Raw genomic sequence first — 25,216 nt, 5'->3', positions numbered from 1 at the left:
GATCTGAAGAACCTAATCAATTAGATGCTGAAGGTCAATTAGTGTGTTAAGGTATACACAAAATCTTTAATCGAATTTACATTGTTATGAAAGTAATTACAAATTATTTAATAAATTACATCTTTAGTAACACAGTTCATCGGACTAAACATACACAGAGAAAGCTATAACTTAGGCGCCATTGAGTAACACAGGTGATATTATACAAGGTGTTATGTGAGTAAGTTCAATTTTTAATTTCTTTTTTCCTTTTTATTATTGCTATAACTTAACTCGAACTAAATGTTGCTTTACTCTTTTGAAATTTTATAAAGGACTTTTATAGAATTGATAAATAAAAAAAGTAATGCGTCATCAATTTTATGTAAAACAGGTATATTTTGTCGCAGCTGTTATCAAGGTATATCGACTGCAAATAATCTATGCAAGAGAGTTGAAATGGCAAAATGTGCAAATTATTTTCACTTACTTTCTTTATGATTCTACCAATTATAAAAAATACAACACTAATGATTTGATCAAAATTAAGTATAATTTTACTTAATTGGTGCTTTTTAATAAATCAGCTAGGCGCTATACGATTCTATAACGTCTTCTTGGAACTAGCATGCGCATGGAAATTTTTGTTACTTATTCTTATTAAAACAGAAATATTGCCTGCATTTGGATTCAAAAGGAAACCATTCAAATGACAATTAACAGAAAATAAAATAAGCATCACAAAATAATATTTTAAATGTATAAAATAACCATTTAAATATGTTAAAGACTTAAAACAATGAGGCCATCATTATAAATTATAAGGAAAGCCCTATTTTTTAATTTCAGGCACCTGCAAAAGTAATGTTACACGTTTTCTTATAAAATATATTATTTTATTATTAAATTTTCCGCGAATTGATAATATCAGATTTTTTCAATGATACCTAAATTGCCTTTACTTAGGTCTTTGTAATAAAACAAAAGAAAATTGTAAAGGAAGTTTTCCTTCATGGTTGTCCATATATGATATATATATATATATATATATATATATATATATATATATATATATATATATATATATATATATATATATATATATATATATATATATATATATATATATATACATATATATATATGATGACACTATATTCCGGGATATCATCCGTTCGCTCGTTGAACTCCGACTGGAATCCTGCATCCGACTGGAATCCTGCAGACGTTTCGCCAAAATCTCACTTGGCATCTTCAATGCTCGCGCTCCGAAAACACTTCGAACACTCGTCAACAATTTAACAATTAACTACTGTTAAAACCAACAAGAAAATGGTTACAAAAGCTTGATAGTGGTAACGGCGGTCACTACCTAACAATACAACAAGTGGACTACGGAGAAGTAGCACGCAGACGCTAATGAAGGCTTTATCCCTTTGTTCTATTGGGTGGTAAAAGTCACATGACAGCAGACTTTCTTTACTTTTAGAATTAACAACCAGCCGCCCTTATATAATATAATAGAATATAAGCGTTCAAACTTCATTACTAGTAGTCATCTTATTATTATAAGATGTCGGAAAAACGTCCTTTTTTAATAAACAAGTATTAATCTGTTTTGAACATAATTCCGTTTAAAACAAATGAGCAATATATTAAATATAGAAAAACACGAAATGCTTGATATTTTAGAGTGACTAAAGTAATAAGTTATAAACAAATCAATATCGAAATATTTTCAAACGTATCTAAAATGTTATATTTTGATTAGTTCAATTGTAGAAAGCAGATTATTTATTACAAGGTGGTTCCTTGTACATTTTAAAATGCACTTTTTTTCTTGAATTTGAATTTCTTTTCTTAGAGTCTAGTAATTGTTGGTCGGTAACTTAGCAGTGAGCAAACCTTCAGGATAATTTAGTCATGCGCAGCAGCAACATACAATCCTGAGCCTTTACAAAATGAAATAAACTGTATTATTAAATTCGTTATTAATTCCTTAGTTTGCAGAGGAACATCTTTCTCTCTCTTAACCATAAATAATACACTAGAACTCCAGTGTTCAAAATGTCACCCAACACATATAAAAAATTCTGAAAAAAAAAAACAAAAACAAAAAAAAATAGATTCTCTGCCTGTGTTAGTTCCCTGATCTATCTACGTGTGGTAAGAAATATATGGGACAGATGGATCGAAAAATATTAACCCGACAAACAGAACACCAGAGATCAGTCAGACTTCGACAATTGACCACATCAGCAGCTTCTGAATATCATCACGCAGACTTTAGTCGATAATACCAAAATCAAATAAAAATTTGAGCGGCTATCAAAATCATCAAACATCCTAATAAATTAATCCATTATCTCGTCCATTCCTCTTGGTAGTTACTTAAGGTACCTGCAGAGTAATCTTAATTAAGGACAGAAACTTTACCGCACTACGCTATCTTTGCATCTTTTTCTTTTTAGGATTTCCTGGCTGCGAAAAACTTCAAAGGCAAGATCTCAACAACCAAAACTGTAAAACCATTTAAATAATTAACTCCACCGTACTTATAGCTTATAATTGTTCGAACTTTGTTTTTAGCAGAGCCATACGTCAAAGACAAGCTCACTTCGTAAGCAAATCTCGATCTAGAGCACATATTGAGTTTCGTGTTAAAATTTCGCGGTATCCGGACTTGGAAATTGAGGAAACAAGTAGAGCGTCTATTGCGGTAAAACCCTATCAGTAGTAATCGCTTTCATGCGCACTAAGATCTCGCATAAAGATCCCATATAGTTAACATACTCACGCTTCGTTTCGGATAATAGTTTTCTGAAAATGAAGTGAGATGCGATCTAAACATGCGAGAGTTAATAAGGTATAAAGTGTTATGCGCTCTTAAAATGGAAATGCGTTCTAAAAACGGCCATTTTGGAATCGTGTTTGTCAACTGTTTTTTCTGTTCGGGATTCGACATTTTTCTATTTCTTCTATTGCAACATTAAAACATATTTTTATATTTTTACTCTTTTACGCCATTTTAGCGTATAAAACAAATTTGTGTTTTGTAATTTGTTAATTTTATTACGATTGTTGCATCTATTACATCGTTTCAAGATGCTATTTGAAATACATCTTTAATTTTTTTTTATGAGGCTATGGAAAAGTGCAGATTTTTTTTTACATGAATACCATAATTTATTTTGAAAAAGAGTCGTCTTTATTAATTTTGACAGTCAAATTTGGGTTGTTGAGCTAGAGCAGAAGGAAGACCCATAAATTAAAATAATTATTATGAGATGCCGCGACTGTTGACTCTTGACAGTGACAACTGTCATATGAATATGAATATCATAATAAAAAGAAAATTATAGATATGGCCTTTGTATATGAAATAGCTCATATGTTTAAAAAGCTTATTAACAAGACTAATAAAGCTATGAAAAGATATACACGGTGGTTCATTAGCAAAAATAAGTTTAGCTTATATATAGTGATTCGTATAGAATAAGCAATCTCTAAACTGGATCATTTATTAGAGCCCAAAATATTATGGTTGAGCTCAACATGCAAATGTTTCGGAGGGAATTCAAAGATAATTTTTTTGTCCGAATTGTCTTATTAATGGAGAACGTTTTTACAGTATAATGATTTTTATATTGTCCAAAGGTCACTAATTATATGAATCAAATCAGAGAACACAGAGCACTACCCAAATGTGCAATTGCAAATATACGTAAAGAAGCGAAAAACAGTTATGTTATTTTGCAGAGTGTTTACAAAAACTGCAACAAGGTGTTAAAATGTTGCAAAAGAAATTAAATTGATAAATTACTTAATTTAATTAATAATAAATAATAATCTTATAAACACATGTATCACGCTTTAAGATTAATGATTAATGTCTACAATAATATCATTTATTTTTATTTAACAAACTGGATTGGGATCTGGGCATATTTTAAGAAAATACGGCAGATTTTTTTACCATATTTCATTGATAGCTCTATAGATACTACCGAGAAACTGGTGCCACTCTCTGAACAATGTCCAAATAAGTTTCAAATTCGTAACTGTCATGTCAAGAAACATAAATACATAAAAGTTTACAAAATAAATAAGAACTAAAAGTTCAGATTTCCACGAAATTATATATTTTGACATAACAATTGTTTGGACGACACCGTGTCTTTATCAAATGTAATATTTACAAAGTACCTGCTACTATATATACCGAAAAATGACCATAAATTAATTAATGTTGTTGTGAGAATTTAAGTTCAATAAAGGAGAGGTATCTAAATCTAATTGATCGTCAAACAATACATTTGAATGTCTCATTTTGTTAATCTCCATGGCTTCCAATAAATTTAATTTTCTACCTTTTGTGGCTGCATGTAAAATATCAAAATTGTCGTCAAAAATGTGTTTTTCTGTGTATAAGTGTGTAGCATAATTAGAATCTAGACTATTGTTTTTAAACGCTCTTATATGTTCGTTAATGCGTTTCTCGAAGGATCTACCTGCTTGTCCAATATAAATTGTAGGACAAGATCCGCATTTCAACCTGTAGACACCTGATTTTTGGGATTTTGGACATTTCGTTTTATTGTTTTGTAAATATTTTCCTATTGTGTTGTTAATTCTAAAAGCTATTTTTAAACCACATTTTGACAAATGTTTTGAAACTTTTTCACTAGGTTCTCCTATGTATGTAATTGTTTTAAATTGTTCGTGTTCTGTATTTGGTTTCGGATAAATAGAGTTTACTGTTGTCTGTATTTGTTTTTTGTATTTATAATTTTATCTATAATGGACGGATTGCAGCCTTTGTTCAGTGCAATTTGTTTAATGGTATTAAGTTCTTTGTTGTAAATTTCTGTTGAGAGTGGCGTATTAAGAAGTCTGTGCAGAAAAGAGTTAAATACAGCCATTTTTTGTGTATAAGGGTGATTTGAGCTGTTATGTATGACTCTGTCCGTGTGTGAAGGTTTATGATATATTGAAAAATCTAACTTGTTTTGGGCTTTCGTAATGGTAAAGTTTAAGTTTAATCTCGGTAGTGAATTTTATATGATTATGTAATGAGTTAATGTAATTTAAAAAATAATTCAAATGTCTGTCCGTTCTAACAAAGCAAGCAAAGACATCATCTACCTATCTACACCACCATAAACAACTTTTACTTAAAAGATGTTCTAGTATGATATTTTATAAAATTATCCATAAAAACCTCGGCTAAGAAAGGACTAAGTGGGTTTCCCGTAATAAAACCTTCTTTAGAGATATAAATCTGTCCATTAAATTCAAAGTAATTTTGATCTAAAGATACTATTAAGCAATCTAATAAATCTTGTTTCACCAATGGGTCAACCTGTTTCCGAGTTAGGGTGAAATTTACTAAATCTATCACATCCATAGGTGGAATACTGGGAAATAAGCTTTTCACATCAAATTCTCACAACAACATTAATTAAGATTTTATGGTCATTTTTCGTATATATAGTAGCAGGTAGTTTGTAAATATTACATTTGATAAACACACGATGTTGTCGAAACAATTGTCATGTGAAAATATATAATTTCGTGAAAATCTGAACTTTTAATTCTTATTTATTTTGCTAAACGGATAAATGGAAGAAAGCTTGAGTTTAGAGGAAACTGTCAACTTTATCAATATTTATGTGGTGTGGAGTCAGAGCGTACTGTTTAGAAAATTTGTTTAAGTCAGTCTGCAATTTGACTACGTGCAATGGCGAAATAACGACGGTAGAAATCTTCAGGTCATCAGCATACAATGAAAGCTCCATTAATTAAAGCTCAATTAAAACAACGTCGCAAATGAAATCACCAGCTCATCAATGTAAATGAATGCCAAGTGAAGGGAGTATTGGGGACCAATCCGTGTCGACTAAAGTGGGATCTTCCTCGGAGTCTCACTATTATAGCCGATCCCTTCCCTAACGCACGGGGGGCTTCTGTAAAGCGATCGCCATTTGCAATGATTTTTTAAAAAGATTATGGGACGGGCCGATATTGTCTGAGAAGGGAGTGCTTTGTCGCAGCCTCAGAATTTTCCTCTCCGGAGGACCCATTTTGCTGCCTGATTTTATGTAGGCCAAGTGGATAAATTGACGCGGATCACAATAAAGATGGAAACCTAAAAAGATTTCTTAATTCTTGAAGGCTTTCGGTTTTGTTATCCTTTTACGCAACCCTAATAACGCTATTTTTTTGTTTGGTTCCCAATTAGTAATTAAGATTAATTAGAGATTGACCAGCCTTTTGGTTTCTTTTTCAGCCATTCGTTTATTAAGCACTCGCTCCGCTAGTGCAAAAATAAAAGTGGTGACTAAAATGGCATTTATAAAACTTCTTGCATAACATGCCAATATCTATGCTATTTTTTTAAACCATGTTTCTTTATCTAAGTAATCAAACGTTAATTTATATTGACAGGGATTATTAAACAGGATGGACAACTTAAAAGGTATCTAGTAAAGTTGAAATAAATTGCAATGACAGTTATCAAAAATTCCGTATTTCAGTTTTATAAAATTTAGTATACGAGGATTTCTAATTAGTTCGGATAAAGTTTTTGCATTTTTGCAGGAATGACATGAACCGAAAATAATAAATGATTTAAGTAATAAAGTCGAACTTAATTTATGAACCATATAATTAATTATTTTAAATTGATTAATGATAATTATTGATTTTAAGGAATTCACCATTCAGCCTCCGTATATTGAGTTTCATTAAATTAACCCTGTAGAATACATTTTCAGAGTTATAAAATATCTGTAAATACTTTAACACTTTCACATTTTACTTATTTATTTCTTATATATGGTTTTATGTGTAACTCTGAGGAAATTATATTGACAATTGCTTTTTGATTCATCATTATAATTTTTGGTCATAATTTGTGCTATAACAAGAGAGTAATAAATTGTAAATTTGCAATGACAGGGTTTATTAAACAGGGTGGACAAATTAAAGGTTATATAGTAGGCACGATAAATTGCAATGATATTTTCCAATAAATTTCGTATTTCAGTTTTCAACACGTACAGACCTCGAATCGTTCCTAAATTGGGTTCACACTGATTCATATACAATAGAAAGACGAGTATTACTTACTTATTATTGATTATAATTATAGAGAGGTACAGAAAATTGAGACGCTAATTGTTCTAAAATCAAGTAAATAAAAAGTAGAAAGAATAATATGAAAATAAATAAATTGTAATACATATTATTAATAAAACACTCCATTTTGCATAAACCACTGTCTCCATTCCGTCTTGCAAGAGGATTTTAACGTCTTTCATTTAAGGGATAGTGTATTATTTTTTTGATGGTGGTAGTCTTTTCATTCTCATTTATTACAATTTATTTTCTTCCTGCACTTCTCTTTGGTGACCCGGCGTGGACACGTTTATCTTTGCATAAAATATTGTTGACTCTCCAACTCATATTCCCATATCAACTATTTTTGCAATTCCGAATGTTGAGTTTGGGTGTCGAAAAGTTTTGAACACATTGAGAATCCTCTAGTTACTTTCAAGAGCTCACTTTACTAACAAACAAAACTAACGCACAGGTCAACGTACTCCACCTTCGGCGCCCTTGACAATCATCATAGGAACAATACTACGCCTATGGAATACGGCTAACTTTTACAGCTCGATAATGATTTATAACTCTCTCGCATTAGGAAGCAGAGCATAGTGTCGAGTTTACTATAAGGATAAAAAATAGCCTTTAGCTGACACTGACGAAATAACCCATAAATATTTTTCATTACACTTTTTTAATGATTTTTTTTAGGTAAATCAATCAATGTGTGTACGAAATTCTCAGATTTCCACTCTATTTTAATCCCGACACCTTGGTTGAATTACGGCAAGGACAAGGAGTATTGAATTTCGAGGATTCAGTCACTCCCTATAGGACACTTTATTTACAACGACAAATTCTACGAAGTCCACTTAATTTATCTTCTAACTCGGCGACATCTGGTCGATAGTAATCTGATCCCAAATAAGACACACACTGACAGTTTGTACATGCACTGCTCTCGACGATGTCGCCGTGACTCGAAATACTCTGTCCTCTTTTTTCCTCTCCTTTCTATTATTTGCTTTGGCAGTAAGGCAACTCACGTAGTTGGTGTCTTGCATGCCTTCGGAATTTGCAAGGCAAATAGAAGCGCGTCTAGAAAACTTCTGGCGTTTCGTGTATCCGATGATGATTCTTTTAGGGTTTCGGAAAATTCATAGCCCATTCAACGCATATGACTTTCGGGTTAGTGCATAAATTTTATTCTGCATATTTTGGTCGGCTTTCGCGACAAAGTCCACCTTTTTCGTATGCATTTTCTTTTAAATTGCAAAAATGCGTGATGGTGGATATACCGGGCGATTCGCCAAAAATGAGCAATCTCTAAACAAAGCAATTTATCATTAATATATAGAATATAGTTAATGAAAAAAGTTAACCCTTGCTATGTTGATGTGGTAAAGAGTGTTCCTCGGAGTTCTATTCTGGGCCCTCGGTTGTATATTATGTAAACAAATGAAATCTGTAGTCTAATTGGTGAATATTGTATTATATGTAGATTATACAACTTTGATTTTTAGCTGATAAAATACACATTTGTAATGTAATAAAGACTTTTGATGCTTTCGTTTGATAGTTCGTCACTCGTGGGCTTCTTTTAAATATGCCGACTGTACAGATCAGTCACTGACATTTACATATTAATAATAAATAATAATATTAATCGGTCTTTATTGATAATCAAGATATTACAATATAAGTAACAATACAAGAGTGGCGACATTTGCAATTTGCGCTCTTCCATGTAACCAGAAGAACCACAGCACCAACACCATAATGGTCAACAAAATACACACCTGCATATGCATCGTAAACAGAACAAATAGACACACATCATAAACTCATACGCTTTTGCTAGTTACTGTCTAATAAACAATATTAATGCTTTTTTGAAGGACTTTATTGTGGGGAGGGACGTTATAGCGTAAGGAATTTCATTAAATAATTGAACTGCGTTATAGCTGAAAGATCTCTGGAAAGTTACCGAAGCGTGTCTAAGAACACAATATCTTAAGCAATGTAGTATGTTGTATGAGTATGATCTGCGTATTGATGAGATTTACAAAATTTAAGAAAATTAGAGAAGTCAGCTGTATAAACTGAGAACAAAATGGGTCCCAGAATACTCCCCTGGGGAACACCCTTCTCCAAAGCAATGGTATCTGAATGAGAATTTCCTATAACTATCCTTTGGTATCTCTGACCAAGAAAATTCTTAAAAAAAGAAAGAGCAGTACCTTTTATCCCAAAGAATTCCAGTTTGGCGAGGAGAAGGAAATGATCCAAGGTGTCGAACGCTTTGTTATAGTCCAAGAGTATGAGACAAGAGTTTAATTCAGAATCCGCTGCTCTCAATAAATGATCAGTAACATGAAGCAAGGCAGAAGTAGTGCTGTGAAGAGGTCGAAAACCAGATTGAGTGTCTGGGAGGATTTTGTTAACGCATAGGAACTGACGAAGTTGTTTAGCTGCAATTTTTTCAATAATCTTTGAGATGGTTGGCAGCAAACTGATTGGTCTAAAATAGTAAACGCTACTTGGACACTCTTTCTTTGGGACGGGTATAACTTCAGCCTGCTTCCATGAGTCCTGAAAAACGCCGGTCAGCAGATACTTGTTAACAAGGAAAGTGGGTAAACTTTAGCAAAACGGAATGAATTAGAACCAAATTGTTTATTAACATAATTTGCCGAGACGAACCCAGGATCAATACCACCAACAGCTCCAAAGAAGTCAAAGCAACATTAAAACTATTAGGTTGGCCAACATTGTTTTCAATCATTAAAGTAGGATTACTGTGCACTCGAAGTCTCCTCAAAGTACGCCAAAAATTTTTAGGATTAGCTTTAAATGTACTTGCCAAATAAGCCCCTTTCTCTGCTCTCACACAGGACTTCACAAAATTTTGTAATTCGCTATAATCGTTTAAAGCAATACCTGACTTAAGACATTAATGTGGCCTATTTTTAAGTTTTGTTAAAAGTTTAAGGTTTTCGGTCAGCCAAGGGGCTGGCGGTCTCTTAATTCTAACTGTTTTAATGGAGCATAAATATCAAATAAATAATTTATATTATACGTAAGAAAGTCAACTTGTACGTTTACATCATCAAAAGAGTGTAAAAGATCCCAGTTAGTTGATCTAAGACTATTCATAAACAATTCATTATCGAATGCCGAAAAATCTCTAAAGGTTCGAAAAAGGGTTGGATGACGGTCTTTCTGCAGCTTAAGATTGGAAGAAACGATACAGTGATCTGAGATATCACTCATATCATGAAGTTCAATATTGTCACATATGGATAAATGAGAGGTGACCAGTACATCAAGAAGCGAACTAGAGTTTCCAGTAACCCGAGTGGGCTCTGTAACTAGTTGATGCATGCCGAAGTTGGCGAGAGTATTTGAAAATCGAAAATAAGCGGGAGTATTAGTTCTCCGCCAAACATCAAAAAACCAAATTTGCACGCAAAAAAGCACTGACGAGTTACGAGACGCCCAAATAAAACAAACGTGACTGTTGAATAAATGAAGGTTCTCATAAAAAGAAAAGCATACAAATAAGAAAAAATAATTAAATGTGGTTCCACAAATACCCAGTAGGGTTTTTATTAACAAATAATTTAAAAAATCCGCAAAAACGAGGCGAGATCCCATATATCCCATATACCGAAAAGCATACAAATCAGCAAGTCTCGTATTAACAAATCCGCAATATATATCGCCAAAAAAAAAGCAAAAGTTGGATTTATAAAGATAAGCAAATTGGTATAAAATAAACCAAAGTTTACCAATAAAAAGTAAAATAAAACGATAAGTTTTTCTCCAGGTCCATACCAAGTGCAAACCATAGCCGTACCGGAGTAATAAATACGTGCGCATGCTCGGGCAATATTTTGAAGCGGCACCTGGATCTTCTGCTTCTTCTCGTTCAAATAAAATATTTTACCGTTTGCAGACCAGACCTGTATGTCCATATCTAGCTTTAGTCGCTGTTACTAGTTTATATCTTTGAGGAGGCAGATCTTCGTAGACAGAGATATCTGTATCTTTCACAGCTCTCTTCTAGCAATAAAAACTTCGTTCTTTTTAATATTTGATATAAAAGTAACCAGCACTGGGGGAGGTTTTTAGGAGTTATCTTTCCCCTTAAGCCTAAAAACAGAATCTATCTCACAAAAAGAACAAGAAATTTTCAGAGTATCCTTTATAAAATAAGTTATATCAGTCAGCAAATCCTCGTTCGGTTAAACTCCTAAGCCATTAAGCCGCAGTACGTTACGCCTACTGTGCTGCTCCAAATTGTCAAGTCTCTCTTGCAGCTTGACAATATGCTCAGAATTTTGGAAAATAGTTTGGTTAACGCAGTCTAAAGAGTTACTAATTTCGGACAATTTGTTATCAAGAGCGGCAAACTTCCCATCGATTTTTGTTTCGAGGTGCGAGATAAAGTCTGCACATACCCTGGACGCAATCCTTTTCATGTTCTCGTCTTCCAATTTGCTAGAATTTCCACTTCTAGTACCACCAGCCATTATATTAGGTAGACGACGACTTTATTGAAATCACAGATCCACAACAAACTGCCCACAACACCCTAATTAGACTTTCTAGGATTAACGGCTAATTGCGGCACAAAAATCCTCAGGATTTGCAAAAACGCATGCGCATATACACTACATACACTGGCAACAGCCTTTAAAATAGTTAAAATAATAGGAGCGTCTCACAACGTGGTGTACTCTCCTGCGAAGCACATCCTTTCATCCTTCCTTGTAGTTAAAATAGATAAGAGGCTTGATCTTAGCTAAATACTGCTATGCATTCATTGTAACTGATAGGAATATGATCAGCAGTGTTGCATTGATGGCTTCCGATGTTTTTCGTTCAATCTAAACTTCTATTTTGCTTCTACCAAAAAAGAGTATACGCAGTATTTTTTAAGTGAACTGTCGCGATAATTGTAGACCCGTTTTTGTAGAAAATTGTATTCTGACACTTGCTGGCATGTATGAATTGGATTTTTTTATGTTTGTATTTAAATACAGAGGTCGGTACATAAATATAATATACCCAGAAAAATGTCTATTCTTAGTTGCAATTTATAATAGTTTTTCAGAACTTATTCGTAGCATGCGTGAGAAAACAGCAAAAAGCATAATTTGTGTTTTCCAAAAAGACCCTTTTTTCATTGAATGAATTTATTACCGATAATAAAACAAATTTTAGGCAATTTATTGGAGATGTATATGTATATTGTATTATGAAATCTAATTTGACGGTATTTGGAGATGCTCAGTATTTTTTTCTGCTTTTTTTAAGACATGTTTATTGTTCTTTTAAACTACTTAGATACAATCAGATTATGTTTCTTTTTTTGTATTTGTCATTATTTGGAACAATTATTGTACAAAGACTTTAAAATTCATCTTTCACAATATGCTTTCCATATATTTTCCAGACCTTTCAGATCTTTACTCTGTACTCTGTACTTTCTGAATCGTTGGTTTTATCCCAAATGGCATGTTGTGATGTTGACTTCCTACGACGAATAGAGAGTTCAAAAATTTTCCTTTATGGCATTTATGGATTTATGGCATTCGCAAATATCAACAAGTTAGCTACACTTCAGTTCAAAGCAACACTCTTATCTTACATTTTGCATCTAGTTTTTTATTGTAATTACTGTTACCTTCCAGCTTACTCAATACAAATTTTCAAACTCTTTTATTCTTATTGTGAGTAATCAACAATCTGTCTCACTCAAGAAGAGGCTGTTTAAACTTTTGTCCTGAAATCAGTAATCCTTTCTAATGACATTACATTTCAACACTTGCGAGGTTTAACATATTACATCGATCCACAACCTTAAAATATCCTGAAATAAGCACAAGGCCGTTATGTGCAAGAACAAGATAAACAAATGGACAATTCTGAATATTCTTCGCAATGGGAGACTTATCCATACCATTGTACCCCTGTTCAAAAGTTGTTGCCACGTGACCTGCCCATATTAGAAAAACAAGTGATTGATGCTGCTTTTCTAAGCAAGATATTACATTTGGTATTTTCAATTGTAGAAACCATCACACTTGACAAAAATAGAACTTTCATTTGGTAAAAGAAAGACATTTTCATTATGAATTGTGTAATTTAGTCAGATGAACTACCAGCGCGACTTAACGGTGAAGAGTATTTTTGCAATTAGACATAATATCTAACTTATTTTCGATTGGTTCCAGATTTCCTGAACGAAAGTTTCCCACATAGGTCATGGTAAAGAATTTAATTTGGTAGGTTATAGCTCCGATCACAACGCCTTGAATTTCTACTTCTGGGGCCGCTGGAACTTCATAGTTATATAAGGAAGAAATAACATCGGGTCATCTGCGAAAATTTATGAAGAAATTGGTGCCACTAGGAACAAAGAAGGTACTTTGCGAACATTTTGACACCCATTGACATCTGTTGTCGAGGAAAGGTGGGTTTTATTTATTTAGATTTTGGGTTTTGTAAATGGACAATGCAAGCCGTTGTCCTAAGGTCCGCAGAGTGAAATATTAAAATTCGACACAGAAGCAATCCATGTATTACATATTTTATCAAAAATTGCGAAAAAGTTTTAGATAAAGCAGTTATAATAGAAGCGTGCAACTAGCGCCTTCTACAAGCAACACATTGTTCCAAATTACCCGAGCTATATAATTGTTCCATATTAATATAACTTACTTTATTTCTGACGTACCTCGTATATTAAATGATTACACGAACACATGGCCTGTGCACACGATCCTCTAGAGTTATCACCATCTGTTTCCACGCACATCGGGTCGAGATGTACATCGCGACGTTTCTTTGGTTCAGTTTTCTGAAAATCTCCTCGAACCTCTCCCCAATCTGGGACGTAAATTACAATAAAAAGTCGCCGCCAATTAAAGCGTGCTTTTATCCGCAAACCGGCGTTTCGAACTTCTGCCAAAGTCTTCCGAATTATTCGGCGATAAAAAACCTATCGACGTCAACGGGATATAAAAAAATTGAGATCCGTCATCAAATCGTGGAAAATCTGGAACGCGGTTCGCTTTCCGGGATCCTGACTGTGAAGGAGTTCGCCATTCAGCATTCGAACCTGAGCGACATTCAACCGGGAGCATTTGAGCGGTCTTTGTCGCTTTTATTGCTGGATTTCCGGCACAACAAATTAGAAGCGGTTAAAACAGGTTAGCAATTAAATTTTCCACTTTCGGTGATTGATGACGTTCGTCGAGGAATTTAATTTGAGTATTTTTTCTTCTAATCTGGGGATGTCACGCAATTTTTAACCCGTTACGGGCGATATCCAAGAGGAAAAACACAAAATGTGCTATGTGATTCTGTGCACACGTGTTAGACAGTTAACTTTACAGGGTTGTTGCTATTCTGTGCACAACTTTGTCTTACAGAAATGTTAAGACTTGCTACATATTTAGTAAATATTTACGCGTGCATTGCTAGAGAAGACGATTTCTACAAAATTTGTTAAATATTTGAGAAATATGAATTATCAATTGGAGATTTTTATTGAAGTTTTATTAAAATTTTAGGAACACATTACTTTAGGCATAAATAAGACATTTTCAATGCTAAGGTCATCATTCATGGTCTGTTTTATGTGAAACGTTGATTTTATCATATAAGAGGATACAGAAAGCTCAAAATTGTTATAAATACGCTTGAAGAATTGCGATAGTTTTCTATGGTTCAGCGGCGTGCTGTGCATTCAGTACGATATCTCTTTTATAGGATTCTTAAACACAATATCCACCATATCTTCATGAAAGTCTAACATTTCGTACGAATGTTCATAACATAGATATTTATCGACATTGTTAAATGTACTGAAACACAAAAAAGGGTTTTTTATAAAGTGGTTTTTCTACCAGTCGGATTTTACCATTAATAAATATAAAATAACTGAATTTACTATACCCATTAGATCATGTAAAAAAATAAATGAAGCGTAAATTATGGCCACATGATATGTGGGCATTTATTTAGATGATCGTCCACTGATGTGTGTGACAAAACATCTTCCCTAGCATTTCTAGTTTTTTCTTTTCTTTTTATGGTTGATTCGCGTGCTTATTCTAGTGAAGTTTGGATCAATAAACTTGATTATATTAATTGTTACTATTATCTCTTTTTTTACAGGATAAACACTGGTTCAAAGTAAACGCCTCGAAATAAATTTTGACAGCTTACTTTTTGAACTGAGGTGGCTTTTACTTGATGAAAATCCTTTTATCAAATTAAATAAGAACTGAAAGTTCAGATTTTCACAAAATTATATATTTTGACATGACAATTGTTCCGCCAACACAGTGTCTTTATCAAATGTGTTACTTTTTACTTGTGTGGTCTTACTAAAATTCAGTGAGAAAAACTGCTTGGTTATGTATATGTCAAACTGTTATGACCAGATTAATTAATAAGATTTTTGCAGCAGTGGTTCAAGAATCATTACCAATTTGGTTGAAATTTCCTCTTGGAAATGAGAAAATTTTGGACGTCAAGCAAGAGTACGCAATAATTGAAAACTTTTATTTTAAATAACAATTATAGGTTATAAAAAGAAATATGGTTACAGTTTACTTACAGACAGCTGTTCCCTAGTTCAGTTATTTGCAGAAAACATCTCAGAATCGGAAAATTACAAATCATTACAAATATATTTAATTATTTTAATTAATTAATTAGTAAATATTACGGAAAACAAAAAATCCAAATATAACGCCAAGTACCTAAGCGGTGTCCACAAAATTACAAAATAATTTACATGAGAGAAAATCAACCTTCCAAACAAAAACAAGTTTCATACATCAAATGATTACAGATCATCAGGTAGGTTTTGTATAACATGGCCGACGAAAGATGAGTCACTATTCGATCTGAGAAATGGTGAGATATACAAAAAACAGTTAAATACAAAAATTTCTTGAATTCAGTTTAACCTCCTAACTATGTTGTTTGTATACATGCGGGGTGCTTAGTTATTTCTGAATAAGCACAAACTTTCTTATTATAAATAAAGCACCCTGTATACTGATATACATTCAGAGAGTTGAACGATATAGTTTCTTCATTTTTTGACCTAAATGGAACTTGTCATACACGAAGTGTTTGGAATTTCCTTCAAATACTTTACATGTCGCGTTTTGTAAATTTACTCGATTTTTTTAAATGGAATGCCCTATTTATAACTTATATGATAAAATTGGGTGTTCAAGAACAATTTTAATGGTATATAACAATGTTTTTTTCCTGTAGGCGTTAACATTTCTCAGATCGGAAAGCGGGTCATTTAACGCGGACCACGTTGGACTGTTACACAAAACCTTCCTGATGGTCTCTAAACATTTTCTAAAGAAACGTTATATTCACGAGCCTTCTTCTATTAGTTAATGGGATAATATTAACTCTTTTATTAAAGTATTCGTAGATCAGAGCTGCAATCACGGGTTCAGGATTATAAAATATTTCTATAAATGAAATACATTTTAGTTACCTATTTTGAACCCTTTCGGTCTGTCCAAATGAAAGCAGGTCAAAAGCAAACTCGTTAAATAAACATAGAATAGTTTTGACAATTTTAAACTTAGATCATTTTCGAACGATGTAATAAAATAACCTAACCAGAATTAATAATAGTTCCCAGGTCTCTGATGACATTAAATGTTAAATGGGCAATTTTGTAGTCAAAATTTGCTGTTGATTTATTTCCTCTAGAAGAAATAGTTTGGGATTTATTTATCTTAAAAAATAGATTATTTTGAATATAAATGGTCTGGAGTTTACCAAGATTTTTTTTCAGTTTTTAATATTCTGTACAATTTCATATCCGTTGCTAATTTGTGCAATGTTTTAAATATTAGTAGCTGAAAAAACATAGTATGCAATAAGTTGATAAACTTCTTTAGTCACTCGTTTATTAAACACTCAATCCGCTAGTAAAATAAAACCGTGACTAAAGTGTCCTTCATCAAACTTGTTGCAAAATATATTATTATATTACAAAGAGCCAACGATGGTCTAAGTAATTTGGTGATATAATTTCCTTTATTTTTTTTCAGGCACTTTTAACGATCTACTGATTTCCACTTTAAATCTGAGCCACAACAGGATCAAGTTTATAGAAGACGACGCCCTAAGTTACATGAGCAATCTGGAAGAGATTTATTTGGCTCATAATCTGCTGACAAAGTTTAACAACGCTTGGTTCCATAAAACACAGCGTTTAAGAGAGTTACACTTGGAAAATAACTTTTTTACTGTCATCCCAAACGACGTTTTCCGGAACTTAAGAGGGCAATTGTTTAATCCAAATATCTACCTAAGTTTTAACAAAATAACGGTCGTTCATTCGTTGGCGTTTCGTGGTAAGTAAAGTCGTATTGTAATGAGTAGTAGATAACGTTTCAATGTTAAAATTACATTAACATTAACGGTTTAGAAACAAAATTATCCCCTGCAGTTTGCCCCACTCTCGAAATTGGGACAAAAAAGACAACACTTTAACTTGTGATACAAAACGAACAAAAAATACTAAGCGAAAATTAAAATAAATGGATTTATTAATCGTTGTTATTGCAGGTTATGTCAGTTATTATTAGAGATAAAGCAAATCAGCTTTGTCAATACTGTTTTAGAATATCTGGAAACAAAAACTGAAGTTTTCAAAATAGTTCTGATTTTGTTTTTGAGGTACAGTACAAACGCATCTTAATAAGATGATGAAAACCGAAACTTATACATCTTTTATGTAGAATCGTAGAGGCGTAATGAGCCTTTTTATAAAAGGCGATTCTTTTAATATAACTCGCTGTCCTCAATATATTTTTTAAAATAAACTTATATATTGACATTTTAAAAAATATAACTATCTAGCTCGATTTTATCCCAATGAACATATTATCATTACTATGATTATGATTATGATTATTATTAGTATTACTATTAAACTTTAAAGAAACTGCTCAAACTGATTTCCACCAGCTACCACACATTTTTAGCATAATTTACTAATTCATATTTGGGCATTTACGGGGATAATTGGTCTGGAATGTAGAATTCAGAATTCAGTGGCGTACTCAGATTTTTTTATTCAAGTTTTGAGATGCAAGCCCAACTTAAATATTTTGAATGAAACAACATGCATATTTATTAAAAATTTGTTCTACGATATCTAATAATGTATACGAGTTAGGGAATATTTCCAAAACTAAGTATAAATACTTAAAGTTGTTAATTAACAATATACTTACAAACAAGAATATTACAAATTACATTATCGTTGCATCATATCTCACATTTTTTGCAGTCTATTATAATAATGTTTTTTATACAGTATATACAGAAAAAATTTGAAGTATGCTTTTTATTCTGTAGATTATATTTTTCTAATAATAATGGTAATAATGACAGTAATAATAATAACAGAATTGCTAGGTGAAATAAAATTAGGATTGAATAAGCATATATTTTCTTAAATGTCAAAATAATATAGACAAATAATAATCATTAGTTTTTTAATTGAAAGCTTGTATGAATGGTTGAGTGAGAAAAATTATGTCTCAAAGTTCATTATAGTGAAAAAAAATAAGTTAATAGTTTAATAATCCTATAATTTTATTATTTAGAATTTAAATGATAAATTTTTATATTAGTTTTTACAAAAAAATCTGAGTAAGCCATTGGATTCTAGACAACTTATGTGAGAGAGTTTTCGCTGAAATGGACGAATTTTATGTTTCTCTGTGTATCCAAATCAACTCCTCCTGACAAAAAATGGGTAAACTGCACGTGGTAGCTTGAAATTCGATTCATGACGCTTTTCGCATAATCTTAAGAGACCACAATTTGATATGAATTGCGAATTTCACTTCTTTGGGTCAATCGATAAAAACAATATATACATACTTGGTTAAAAAAATGAACACCAAACAAAATGATGAATGTATCTCGTAAGTATTTCACAGCTCCCATCTTCCTTATTTTATGTAATTGAAAACCAGGTATATTACTTTAGTATTGGATTTGTGAGAAAATTTTATCTCAGAATGCTACAAGATTCTCTATAACTAATTTTAATAGTTGCTTAGGTATTTTAATTATTTTGAAATATTTGAAAAATGCATGTGAACACTAACAGGATCCGTCCAGGATTACATCAAAAACCAAGAGGGCGTCACACATTTGAGATTTGACAGCCGTCATTTTTAATAGCGAATTCGGCTTCCACTTACCAAGCTACGTAGAAAGCGTATTTTTGCAGATATAAAAATATCAAATAGGGAATCTTAGATTTCGAATGAGACACTTAAAATCATTATTCCGTTCACTGAGAAACTGAATCCGAGTGTGCTGTGCCCCTGTCTGGACAGCGGTATATATGATTTTCTAAGCTCGATAATCTATGGAGAATCGAAAAGATAGGAATTTAATTTTTTTCTTCAATATATTGGATATTGCAGAGTTGGCACGTTTACTCGAACCAGACACACATTTCTTTCTTTTTTTTTATTGGAATGCTCTATATATTATTACATTTTTTGATTCTACAAAAAAATCGGAAACTTTCTATGTCAAATAAATAAGGTATTTTGGAGATAAAAAATATATTTTTGAAATTTTAATTCATTCATTTTCGTTTACAGTTCACCATAATTTTTGATATAAGAGTACATATTATGTTTATTTTGAGAAATACACAAATATACATATATACATTAAATTCGAATTTTAAATGGAATCCCCCTTATATCAGTAACGATTCCTTGTTGATCTAAAACTATAATAAAATGCTGTACCTATTTTGAGCACTTTCGAAGATAAAAGAAAACACTCAAATAATGAAATTTTTAGCAATAGCCCATGTCGATTTAATTTGAAAGCCCAATTATATGATATTTATAAAACAATTCATTTTATTTATTAATTTTTGTTATTTTTAAATGCAGAATTCCTATTCAAACAACGATTTGTGTGTTTGTGCAATAAAATTACAGCAGTAAATCAAAAGAAATTATACATAAATTGTATGGATATCCTCATGCGACAATAAAAATTGCTATAAACAAAATAGTGTTTGTGTATCTTCCGACCTCCCTCAGATTTTAATAAAATTTCAAGAAGATTTAAATATTTTAAAGTAAATTATTTGGACTGACGAGTGAAAATGTTCAAAGAAAGCAATGCTCAAACAAACAACTTTCGGGTTGCAGAATCTCCCATTTTGTATGCTACTTTTATAAATGGTTGTTGGAACATGGTCTCAACAGATGACAATAAAATAAAACTATCTAATAAATTGTTTGATAAATACTATTTTAAATCAATTATCCAAATATATCATCATGGTTTAAAAGAGTCATTAGCACTATTCTAGTTGTTGGCTTTTAACTTCAAAACCGTTTCGAATAGGGATACTAGGTTATAATACTTTTAGATTTCAAATGAATCGTTCTTTTTATTGTTGCAATAAAATTCAAAGAGATCCATTTAAACTTAACGTTTTTTGCAAACACCTTGTATCTCCGCAATAGCTTCAGAGAGCTGTAATCTAAGCAGAAAATTTTAGAATTTTTCATTGAATTAAAAAAAAAAAAGAAGAAATTGCTTTGTGGTTCCCGTAGACTGACAAATGGGCACTGCAAAAGAAATGTAATAATACATGGAACATTGCATTTAAAATTCCCAAATCAACGCAATTTTCAATTTAAATATCGATTCTCCATATTGTCTGTACTGCCTGAAGCTGAATAAAATTTATTTTTCCTGCTTACTACTTTAAAAGAACTAATTATGCACTAATCAAGCGTACACAAAGTGTGATTTCATTTCCGGTACTTCAGTGAGAGTTTGGGAGCCATCTGATGTTTTCTATAGATTTAACACACTGTTGGTAAATCGAAAAAAAAAATGAAAAAAATCCAAAATTTTATTTATAATACTTATTGCATTTATACACTATTATTTTCTTGTAGGTATGGATAATATTCGAATAGGGAAATTGTTTCTAGACAATAATTTTATAAAAGTCTGGAACGAAAACTCATCCAGCAACGTAAACGAGCTTAAACTGAGTTTCAACAATGTCACCTGCATACATGGGGACGTACGAGAAACAGCGAAACTCGGTAGTGTTGAAAATTTCGAGCACAATCCGTACAACTGTACTTGCTTAAAAGATATAAAAAGCGCTTTCGACTCCAGTGGTCAACAATCTGCCTGGTTTAGGGAACAATATTTAATTTGCAGGGATGGAAACAAAATGAAGAAAGCTCGGAGGGATAGCGATGTCGAGATATTTCATTCGCCATAAATGTTATTACTAAACAAAATACAATAAAAAGAAATTTGTAAGGTATAGTTACATATAGATACTAAGCCACTTTTTTTTAGTAACCTTAATGCCGGTATGTTTAGAACGAAACATTTACGCACAATATATAACAAAGACGCAAGCAATACCAAAAAAAAAAAAAAACGAGAAAGAAAAGAAAATGAGTCTGGGGTATATTATATTGGGGTCTGCAGTCAAGGCGATTCATATGCAGCGTAACAGTTCAACTGCCCACTCAGTTTACCAGCATCCTTTTTAATGGTTTTAGGAGGTAAAATTTTAAGACTGCCGAGAATACTGAATTTAATTAAACCTGTTACGAAAACGAGCTCATAAAGGGTGACGCTTTAGGAGGGGTGAGGCATAATGTGTTTATGCTTCAAGTCCAAATTATGAGCATCTAACTAAATTTAATGTTTTCAAATAGATATTGAAAACATCGATAACTTATTATTTTATTTTATTGTACCATATCATGATAATGACGCCTTTCCTCAATGTCGAACCTGTCTAATGGCACTGATTTTAGCACCAACTAGCAATCAACGTACACAACAATTGCTGGAGTTTCAGAAAAGTTAAACTGAGATGAGACTAAACTATCACATGATTTTCTTATACTTTGATTTAAAAGATATCTTTGCCTGAAAATGAGTTTAAGGTTGTAAATGCCTTTTTCAAGCAGTTCACGCTAAAATTATCCGAAAACCTTAAACCAGCATCAAGCAACAGTGCCAGCTTCCTAGAGTCAGTTGGATATTCGAAAACTTCGTTATTAAGATTAAACTGTAAAAGGTTCTTACGTAACTCTCTTCTTTAGAAACCTTCAAACAAAACGAAACGAAAGGCAAAATATATATGCGATACTATTAGACTCCCATAAAAAGTTCTTTCAAACACCCTGTATTTGTGCTTTTTTTACTGCGTCTAATATACGGAACTAAATGTACCATTTTTAATTATCGTTTCAATCGCGCCTTCTAAATTTTCGATCAAACTAGTGCGCGTCCGCCCGCTTTTGCTAAACCTGTAATTTTGCCAAAGCGTGTGCGGCGGGTTAATCTAAAAACCGTTTGAATCTTTCGTGTCGCGCGCAAAGCCCGCCCCTTTCATGTAGTCGTTTACAATTATTCACAAAATCACACATGTGAAGGGCAAAATTGATAAATAACGCGGGCCGGCGTCCATCGAAATCGTTTACAAAATTATCAAAAACCAATTTGGTGTCAACATGATTATGTTTGTCCGCAAAGTGGAATTTTGTTTAATAGTCGGTTGTTCGTTTAGACATGTTAGGCGTAACATTTTTCTATGCGTTTGGTTTTTACCGAAATGGCTTTGGAGGATAAAATTAAATCTATCGCCTTGTAAAATCAACTATTTCACTCAGATAGTGAAGTTTTAAGTTGGTATCTGTAGGTTTGATGTAATTTTCGGCGCAATAAAATCAAATGATTTTTTTTACCAAGGACTAAGAAAAATTCTTATGCAAAAAATTATGAACTGTTTCAAAACAAATGCAAAATACTTAAAGGGCTGTTTCCTAGTTTAAAATAAAGGGTAGTTTGTTATAACTAACTAACCAAAACTAATCGTAGACGCCCTCATCATAGCTTATTTACCAAGTTTCAAGGAATCTGGAAATTTCGAAAAAAAGAGAAGATTGGAGGTTTGCTCACGAATTGTTGATTATCATTTAATTAGGTCACTTTCTACCTCCCAGATTAGCTGGTGAGTTTTATTTGCGTGTTGTACTAGATGGATTACGTCTTTTGCTAGAAAATTTACCCCTGTAAATTAAAAGAGACATGTACTACATGTAATGGGGGTATCTAAAAGAAAGACCTAAAAGATCTGATAATTGCGCCTTTTAATAACAAATAATCCAGGCATATTCCAAATTATTAGGGATTCAATGATGTGTAGGATAAACACACGTACTATATTTGAAGGCAGGCATTTGCAACACTTGCTACAAAAATGGTATTTTTGTTTTGCCTTAGGTGTCTTGCTAATTTGTTGTTTCATTTTAGTTACATTATTTAAATAAAATGTTATAAACGGGATATTTATTCATCGTTTGCGCATGAATTGATAAATTAGTTTCAGAAGTGTTTATAAATAAATTATTTTGAAATGTAATTGTTTAGAAAATTTATGTCCAAAATTTTGTTTAAATTTCTTTACGAATTTTAGGGGTAACCTTTCCCCTACACTAATTTTAAAACAATAAAAAAATATACAGAAAGTGTGTTGTTGTAATAGTAATACTTCCGTTACATACGTCATTCATCCCCGGAAGTCTTTTGCACTTGTTTTGAAACACCCCGTATATAACTCGATTTGCTAATCAATAAATTTTATGTTATATATTAAGATATTCATCGATACCATGCACACAATTTTCTATTAAAAGGGTTCGCAGGAATTTTTTAAAAGTTTTACTACTTGAAACCCAAAAATAACAATTAATACAAGTCATTAAAGGCACTTTCAAGGTTTTTTTATAGCAATATTATATATTTGTAAATTGTAGAACAGTCCAAAACAAGTCAAATGCCTTATACGCAACAGCCTTCCTTTTAAATTCGTCCAAGAAGTGTCATGATTTAGTGGCACTGGCTAGTTCATTAATTAAAAATATACGAGTATTATATGCTACAAATTGATAAACTCAGTCGCTCGTTTATGAGGTTCTCTTTGCTCGTACCGAAATAAACTTTTTCCAGTAGATGTTAATCCATGTTCTGGATTTGCGTACATTTTATTTTGCTGTTAACACCAAAAGTTCTTTTTGAAATTGTTTTGTACTTAGAAACAGATATCATTGCTAATAAATTCAGAATGCCTGTCTAGTCATATAGATTTTTTCTACTCCTCTATCGACCTAAAATATTTTCAGTGTAGGAGTGTTGCCGCTTCTATCGAAAACTAGACACAACTGAGATTTTTTTGATGAAACAATCCGTATATTATTTAATTTTTCCCTCCGGTATCACTTTTTGGTCATGTTTGGCATACTTTGAGTTTTATAGACGAAAATTGAAAATTCAACTTCTGATTCCGTCTTTTTCCAACAACAGACGGAATTTCAGGCCTATCGCCTTATAAAGTGAGTATTGTCGCGACAGTGGTTAGAATAAACATGTAAAATACAAAATCACTATGTATGTACTTTCGAAAACAGTTCGTAATTTTATTGTGAACCCCAGGAATTTAATCTTACGTAGCTTAATTATAATTTCAAATACACTTTTTGCTCAAAGTTTCTGCTTAAACTTAGTTTCTACAATAACGAACATTATTCATAACAGCGCCGAAACAAATTTTATATTAATTCAGTCCGTCTCGATCCGGTCAGAAGTTTTAATGGAAATGAGTCACTAATTAAGCCGCAAGTTTTAAAAAGAACATTGGATTACTTTGGCAAACATGTCAACGCGGAAGTCCGGAAAATGGAAAATAAGTCAAGACGAATCTAAATATTTCGAAATCTGAGAAATAAATTTGCCTATATTTCCAGGGCGTAGAATAATACAACATTTCTAAAAAACGCATCTCTGTTAATATCTTCCAACATTTTACCGATATTGAGTAATTTAATTTGAAATAATGTACTGCGTCTGACACTTTTTCCAAAAAACATCAAATCTAAATAATGTATAATCTAAAATAATAACATTTAATAAAAGTTGTTTAAAATTTTAATTAAAATCCAAAAACGCCACAACAAATGAGGTGACTTAT

The 25,216-nt window shown here is 32.1% G+C and overlaps 2 protein-coding genes across 4 annotated transcripts in view; one reads left to right on the top strand and one right to left on the bottom strand.

The window, feature by feature from the left end:
- Window positions 1–25,216, bottom strand: part of LOC132702911 (lachesin-like) — a 513,947-nt gene that overhangs the window by 261,866 nt on the left and 226,865 nt on the right. The gene's annotated exons all lie outside the window — the stretch shown is intronic.
- Window positions 13,925–22,010, top strand: LOC132704142 (leucine-rich repeat-containing protein 15-like). The gene is made up of 3 exons (XM_060673953.1): window positions 13,925–14,309; window positions 17,199–17,504; window positions 21,111–22,010. The coding sequence occupies exons 1-3, from the start codon at window positions 13,925–13,927 to the stop codon at window positions 21,446–21,448; spliced, it is 1,029 nt and encodes a 342-aa protein (XP_060529936.1). The 3' UTR covers window positions 21,449–22,010.

The sequence above is a fragment of the Cylas formicarius genome, unplaced genomic scaffold, assembly GCF_029955315.1.
Source record: "Cylas formicarius isolate icCylForm1 unplaced genomic scaffold, icCylForm1.1 PGA_scaffold_6__28_contigs__length_40554024, whole genome shotgun sequence".
In the NCBI taxonomy this organism is placed as follows: Eukaryota; Metazoa; Arthropoda; class Insecta; order Coleoptera; family Brentidae; genus Cylas; species Cylas formicarius.
Note: the sequence above shows the minus strand (reverse complement) of the source record. Positions and strands in the feature narration are given on the sequence as shown.

What these genes read in the sequence shown, in the direction of transcription:
- LOC132704142 (XM_060673953.1), top strand. Translation starts at nt 13,925, where the DNA reads ATGTACATCGCGACGTTTCTTTGGTTCAGTTTTCTGAAAATCTCCTCG. An exon ending in ATTAGAAGCGGTTAAAACAG is followed by an intron (nt 14,310 to 17,198) that starts GTTAGCAATTAA and finishes ATTTTTTTTCAG; the next exon opens with GCACTTTTAACGATCTACTG. An exon ending in TCATTCGTTGGCGTTTCGTG is followed by an intron (nt 17,505 to 21,110) that starts GTAAGTAAAGTC and finishes ATTTTCTTGTAG; the next exon opens with GTATGGATAATATTCGAATA.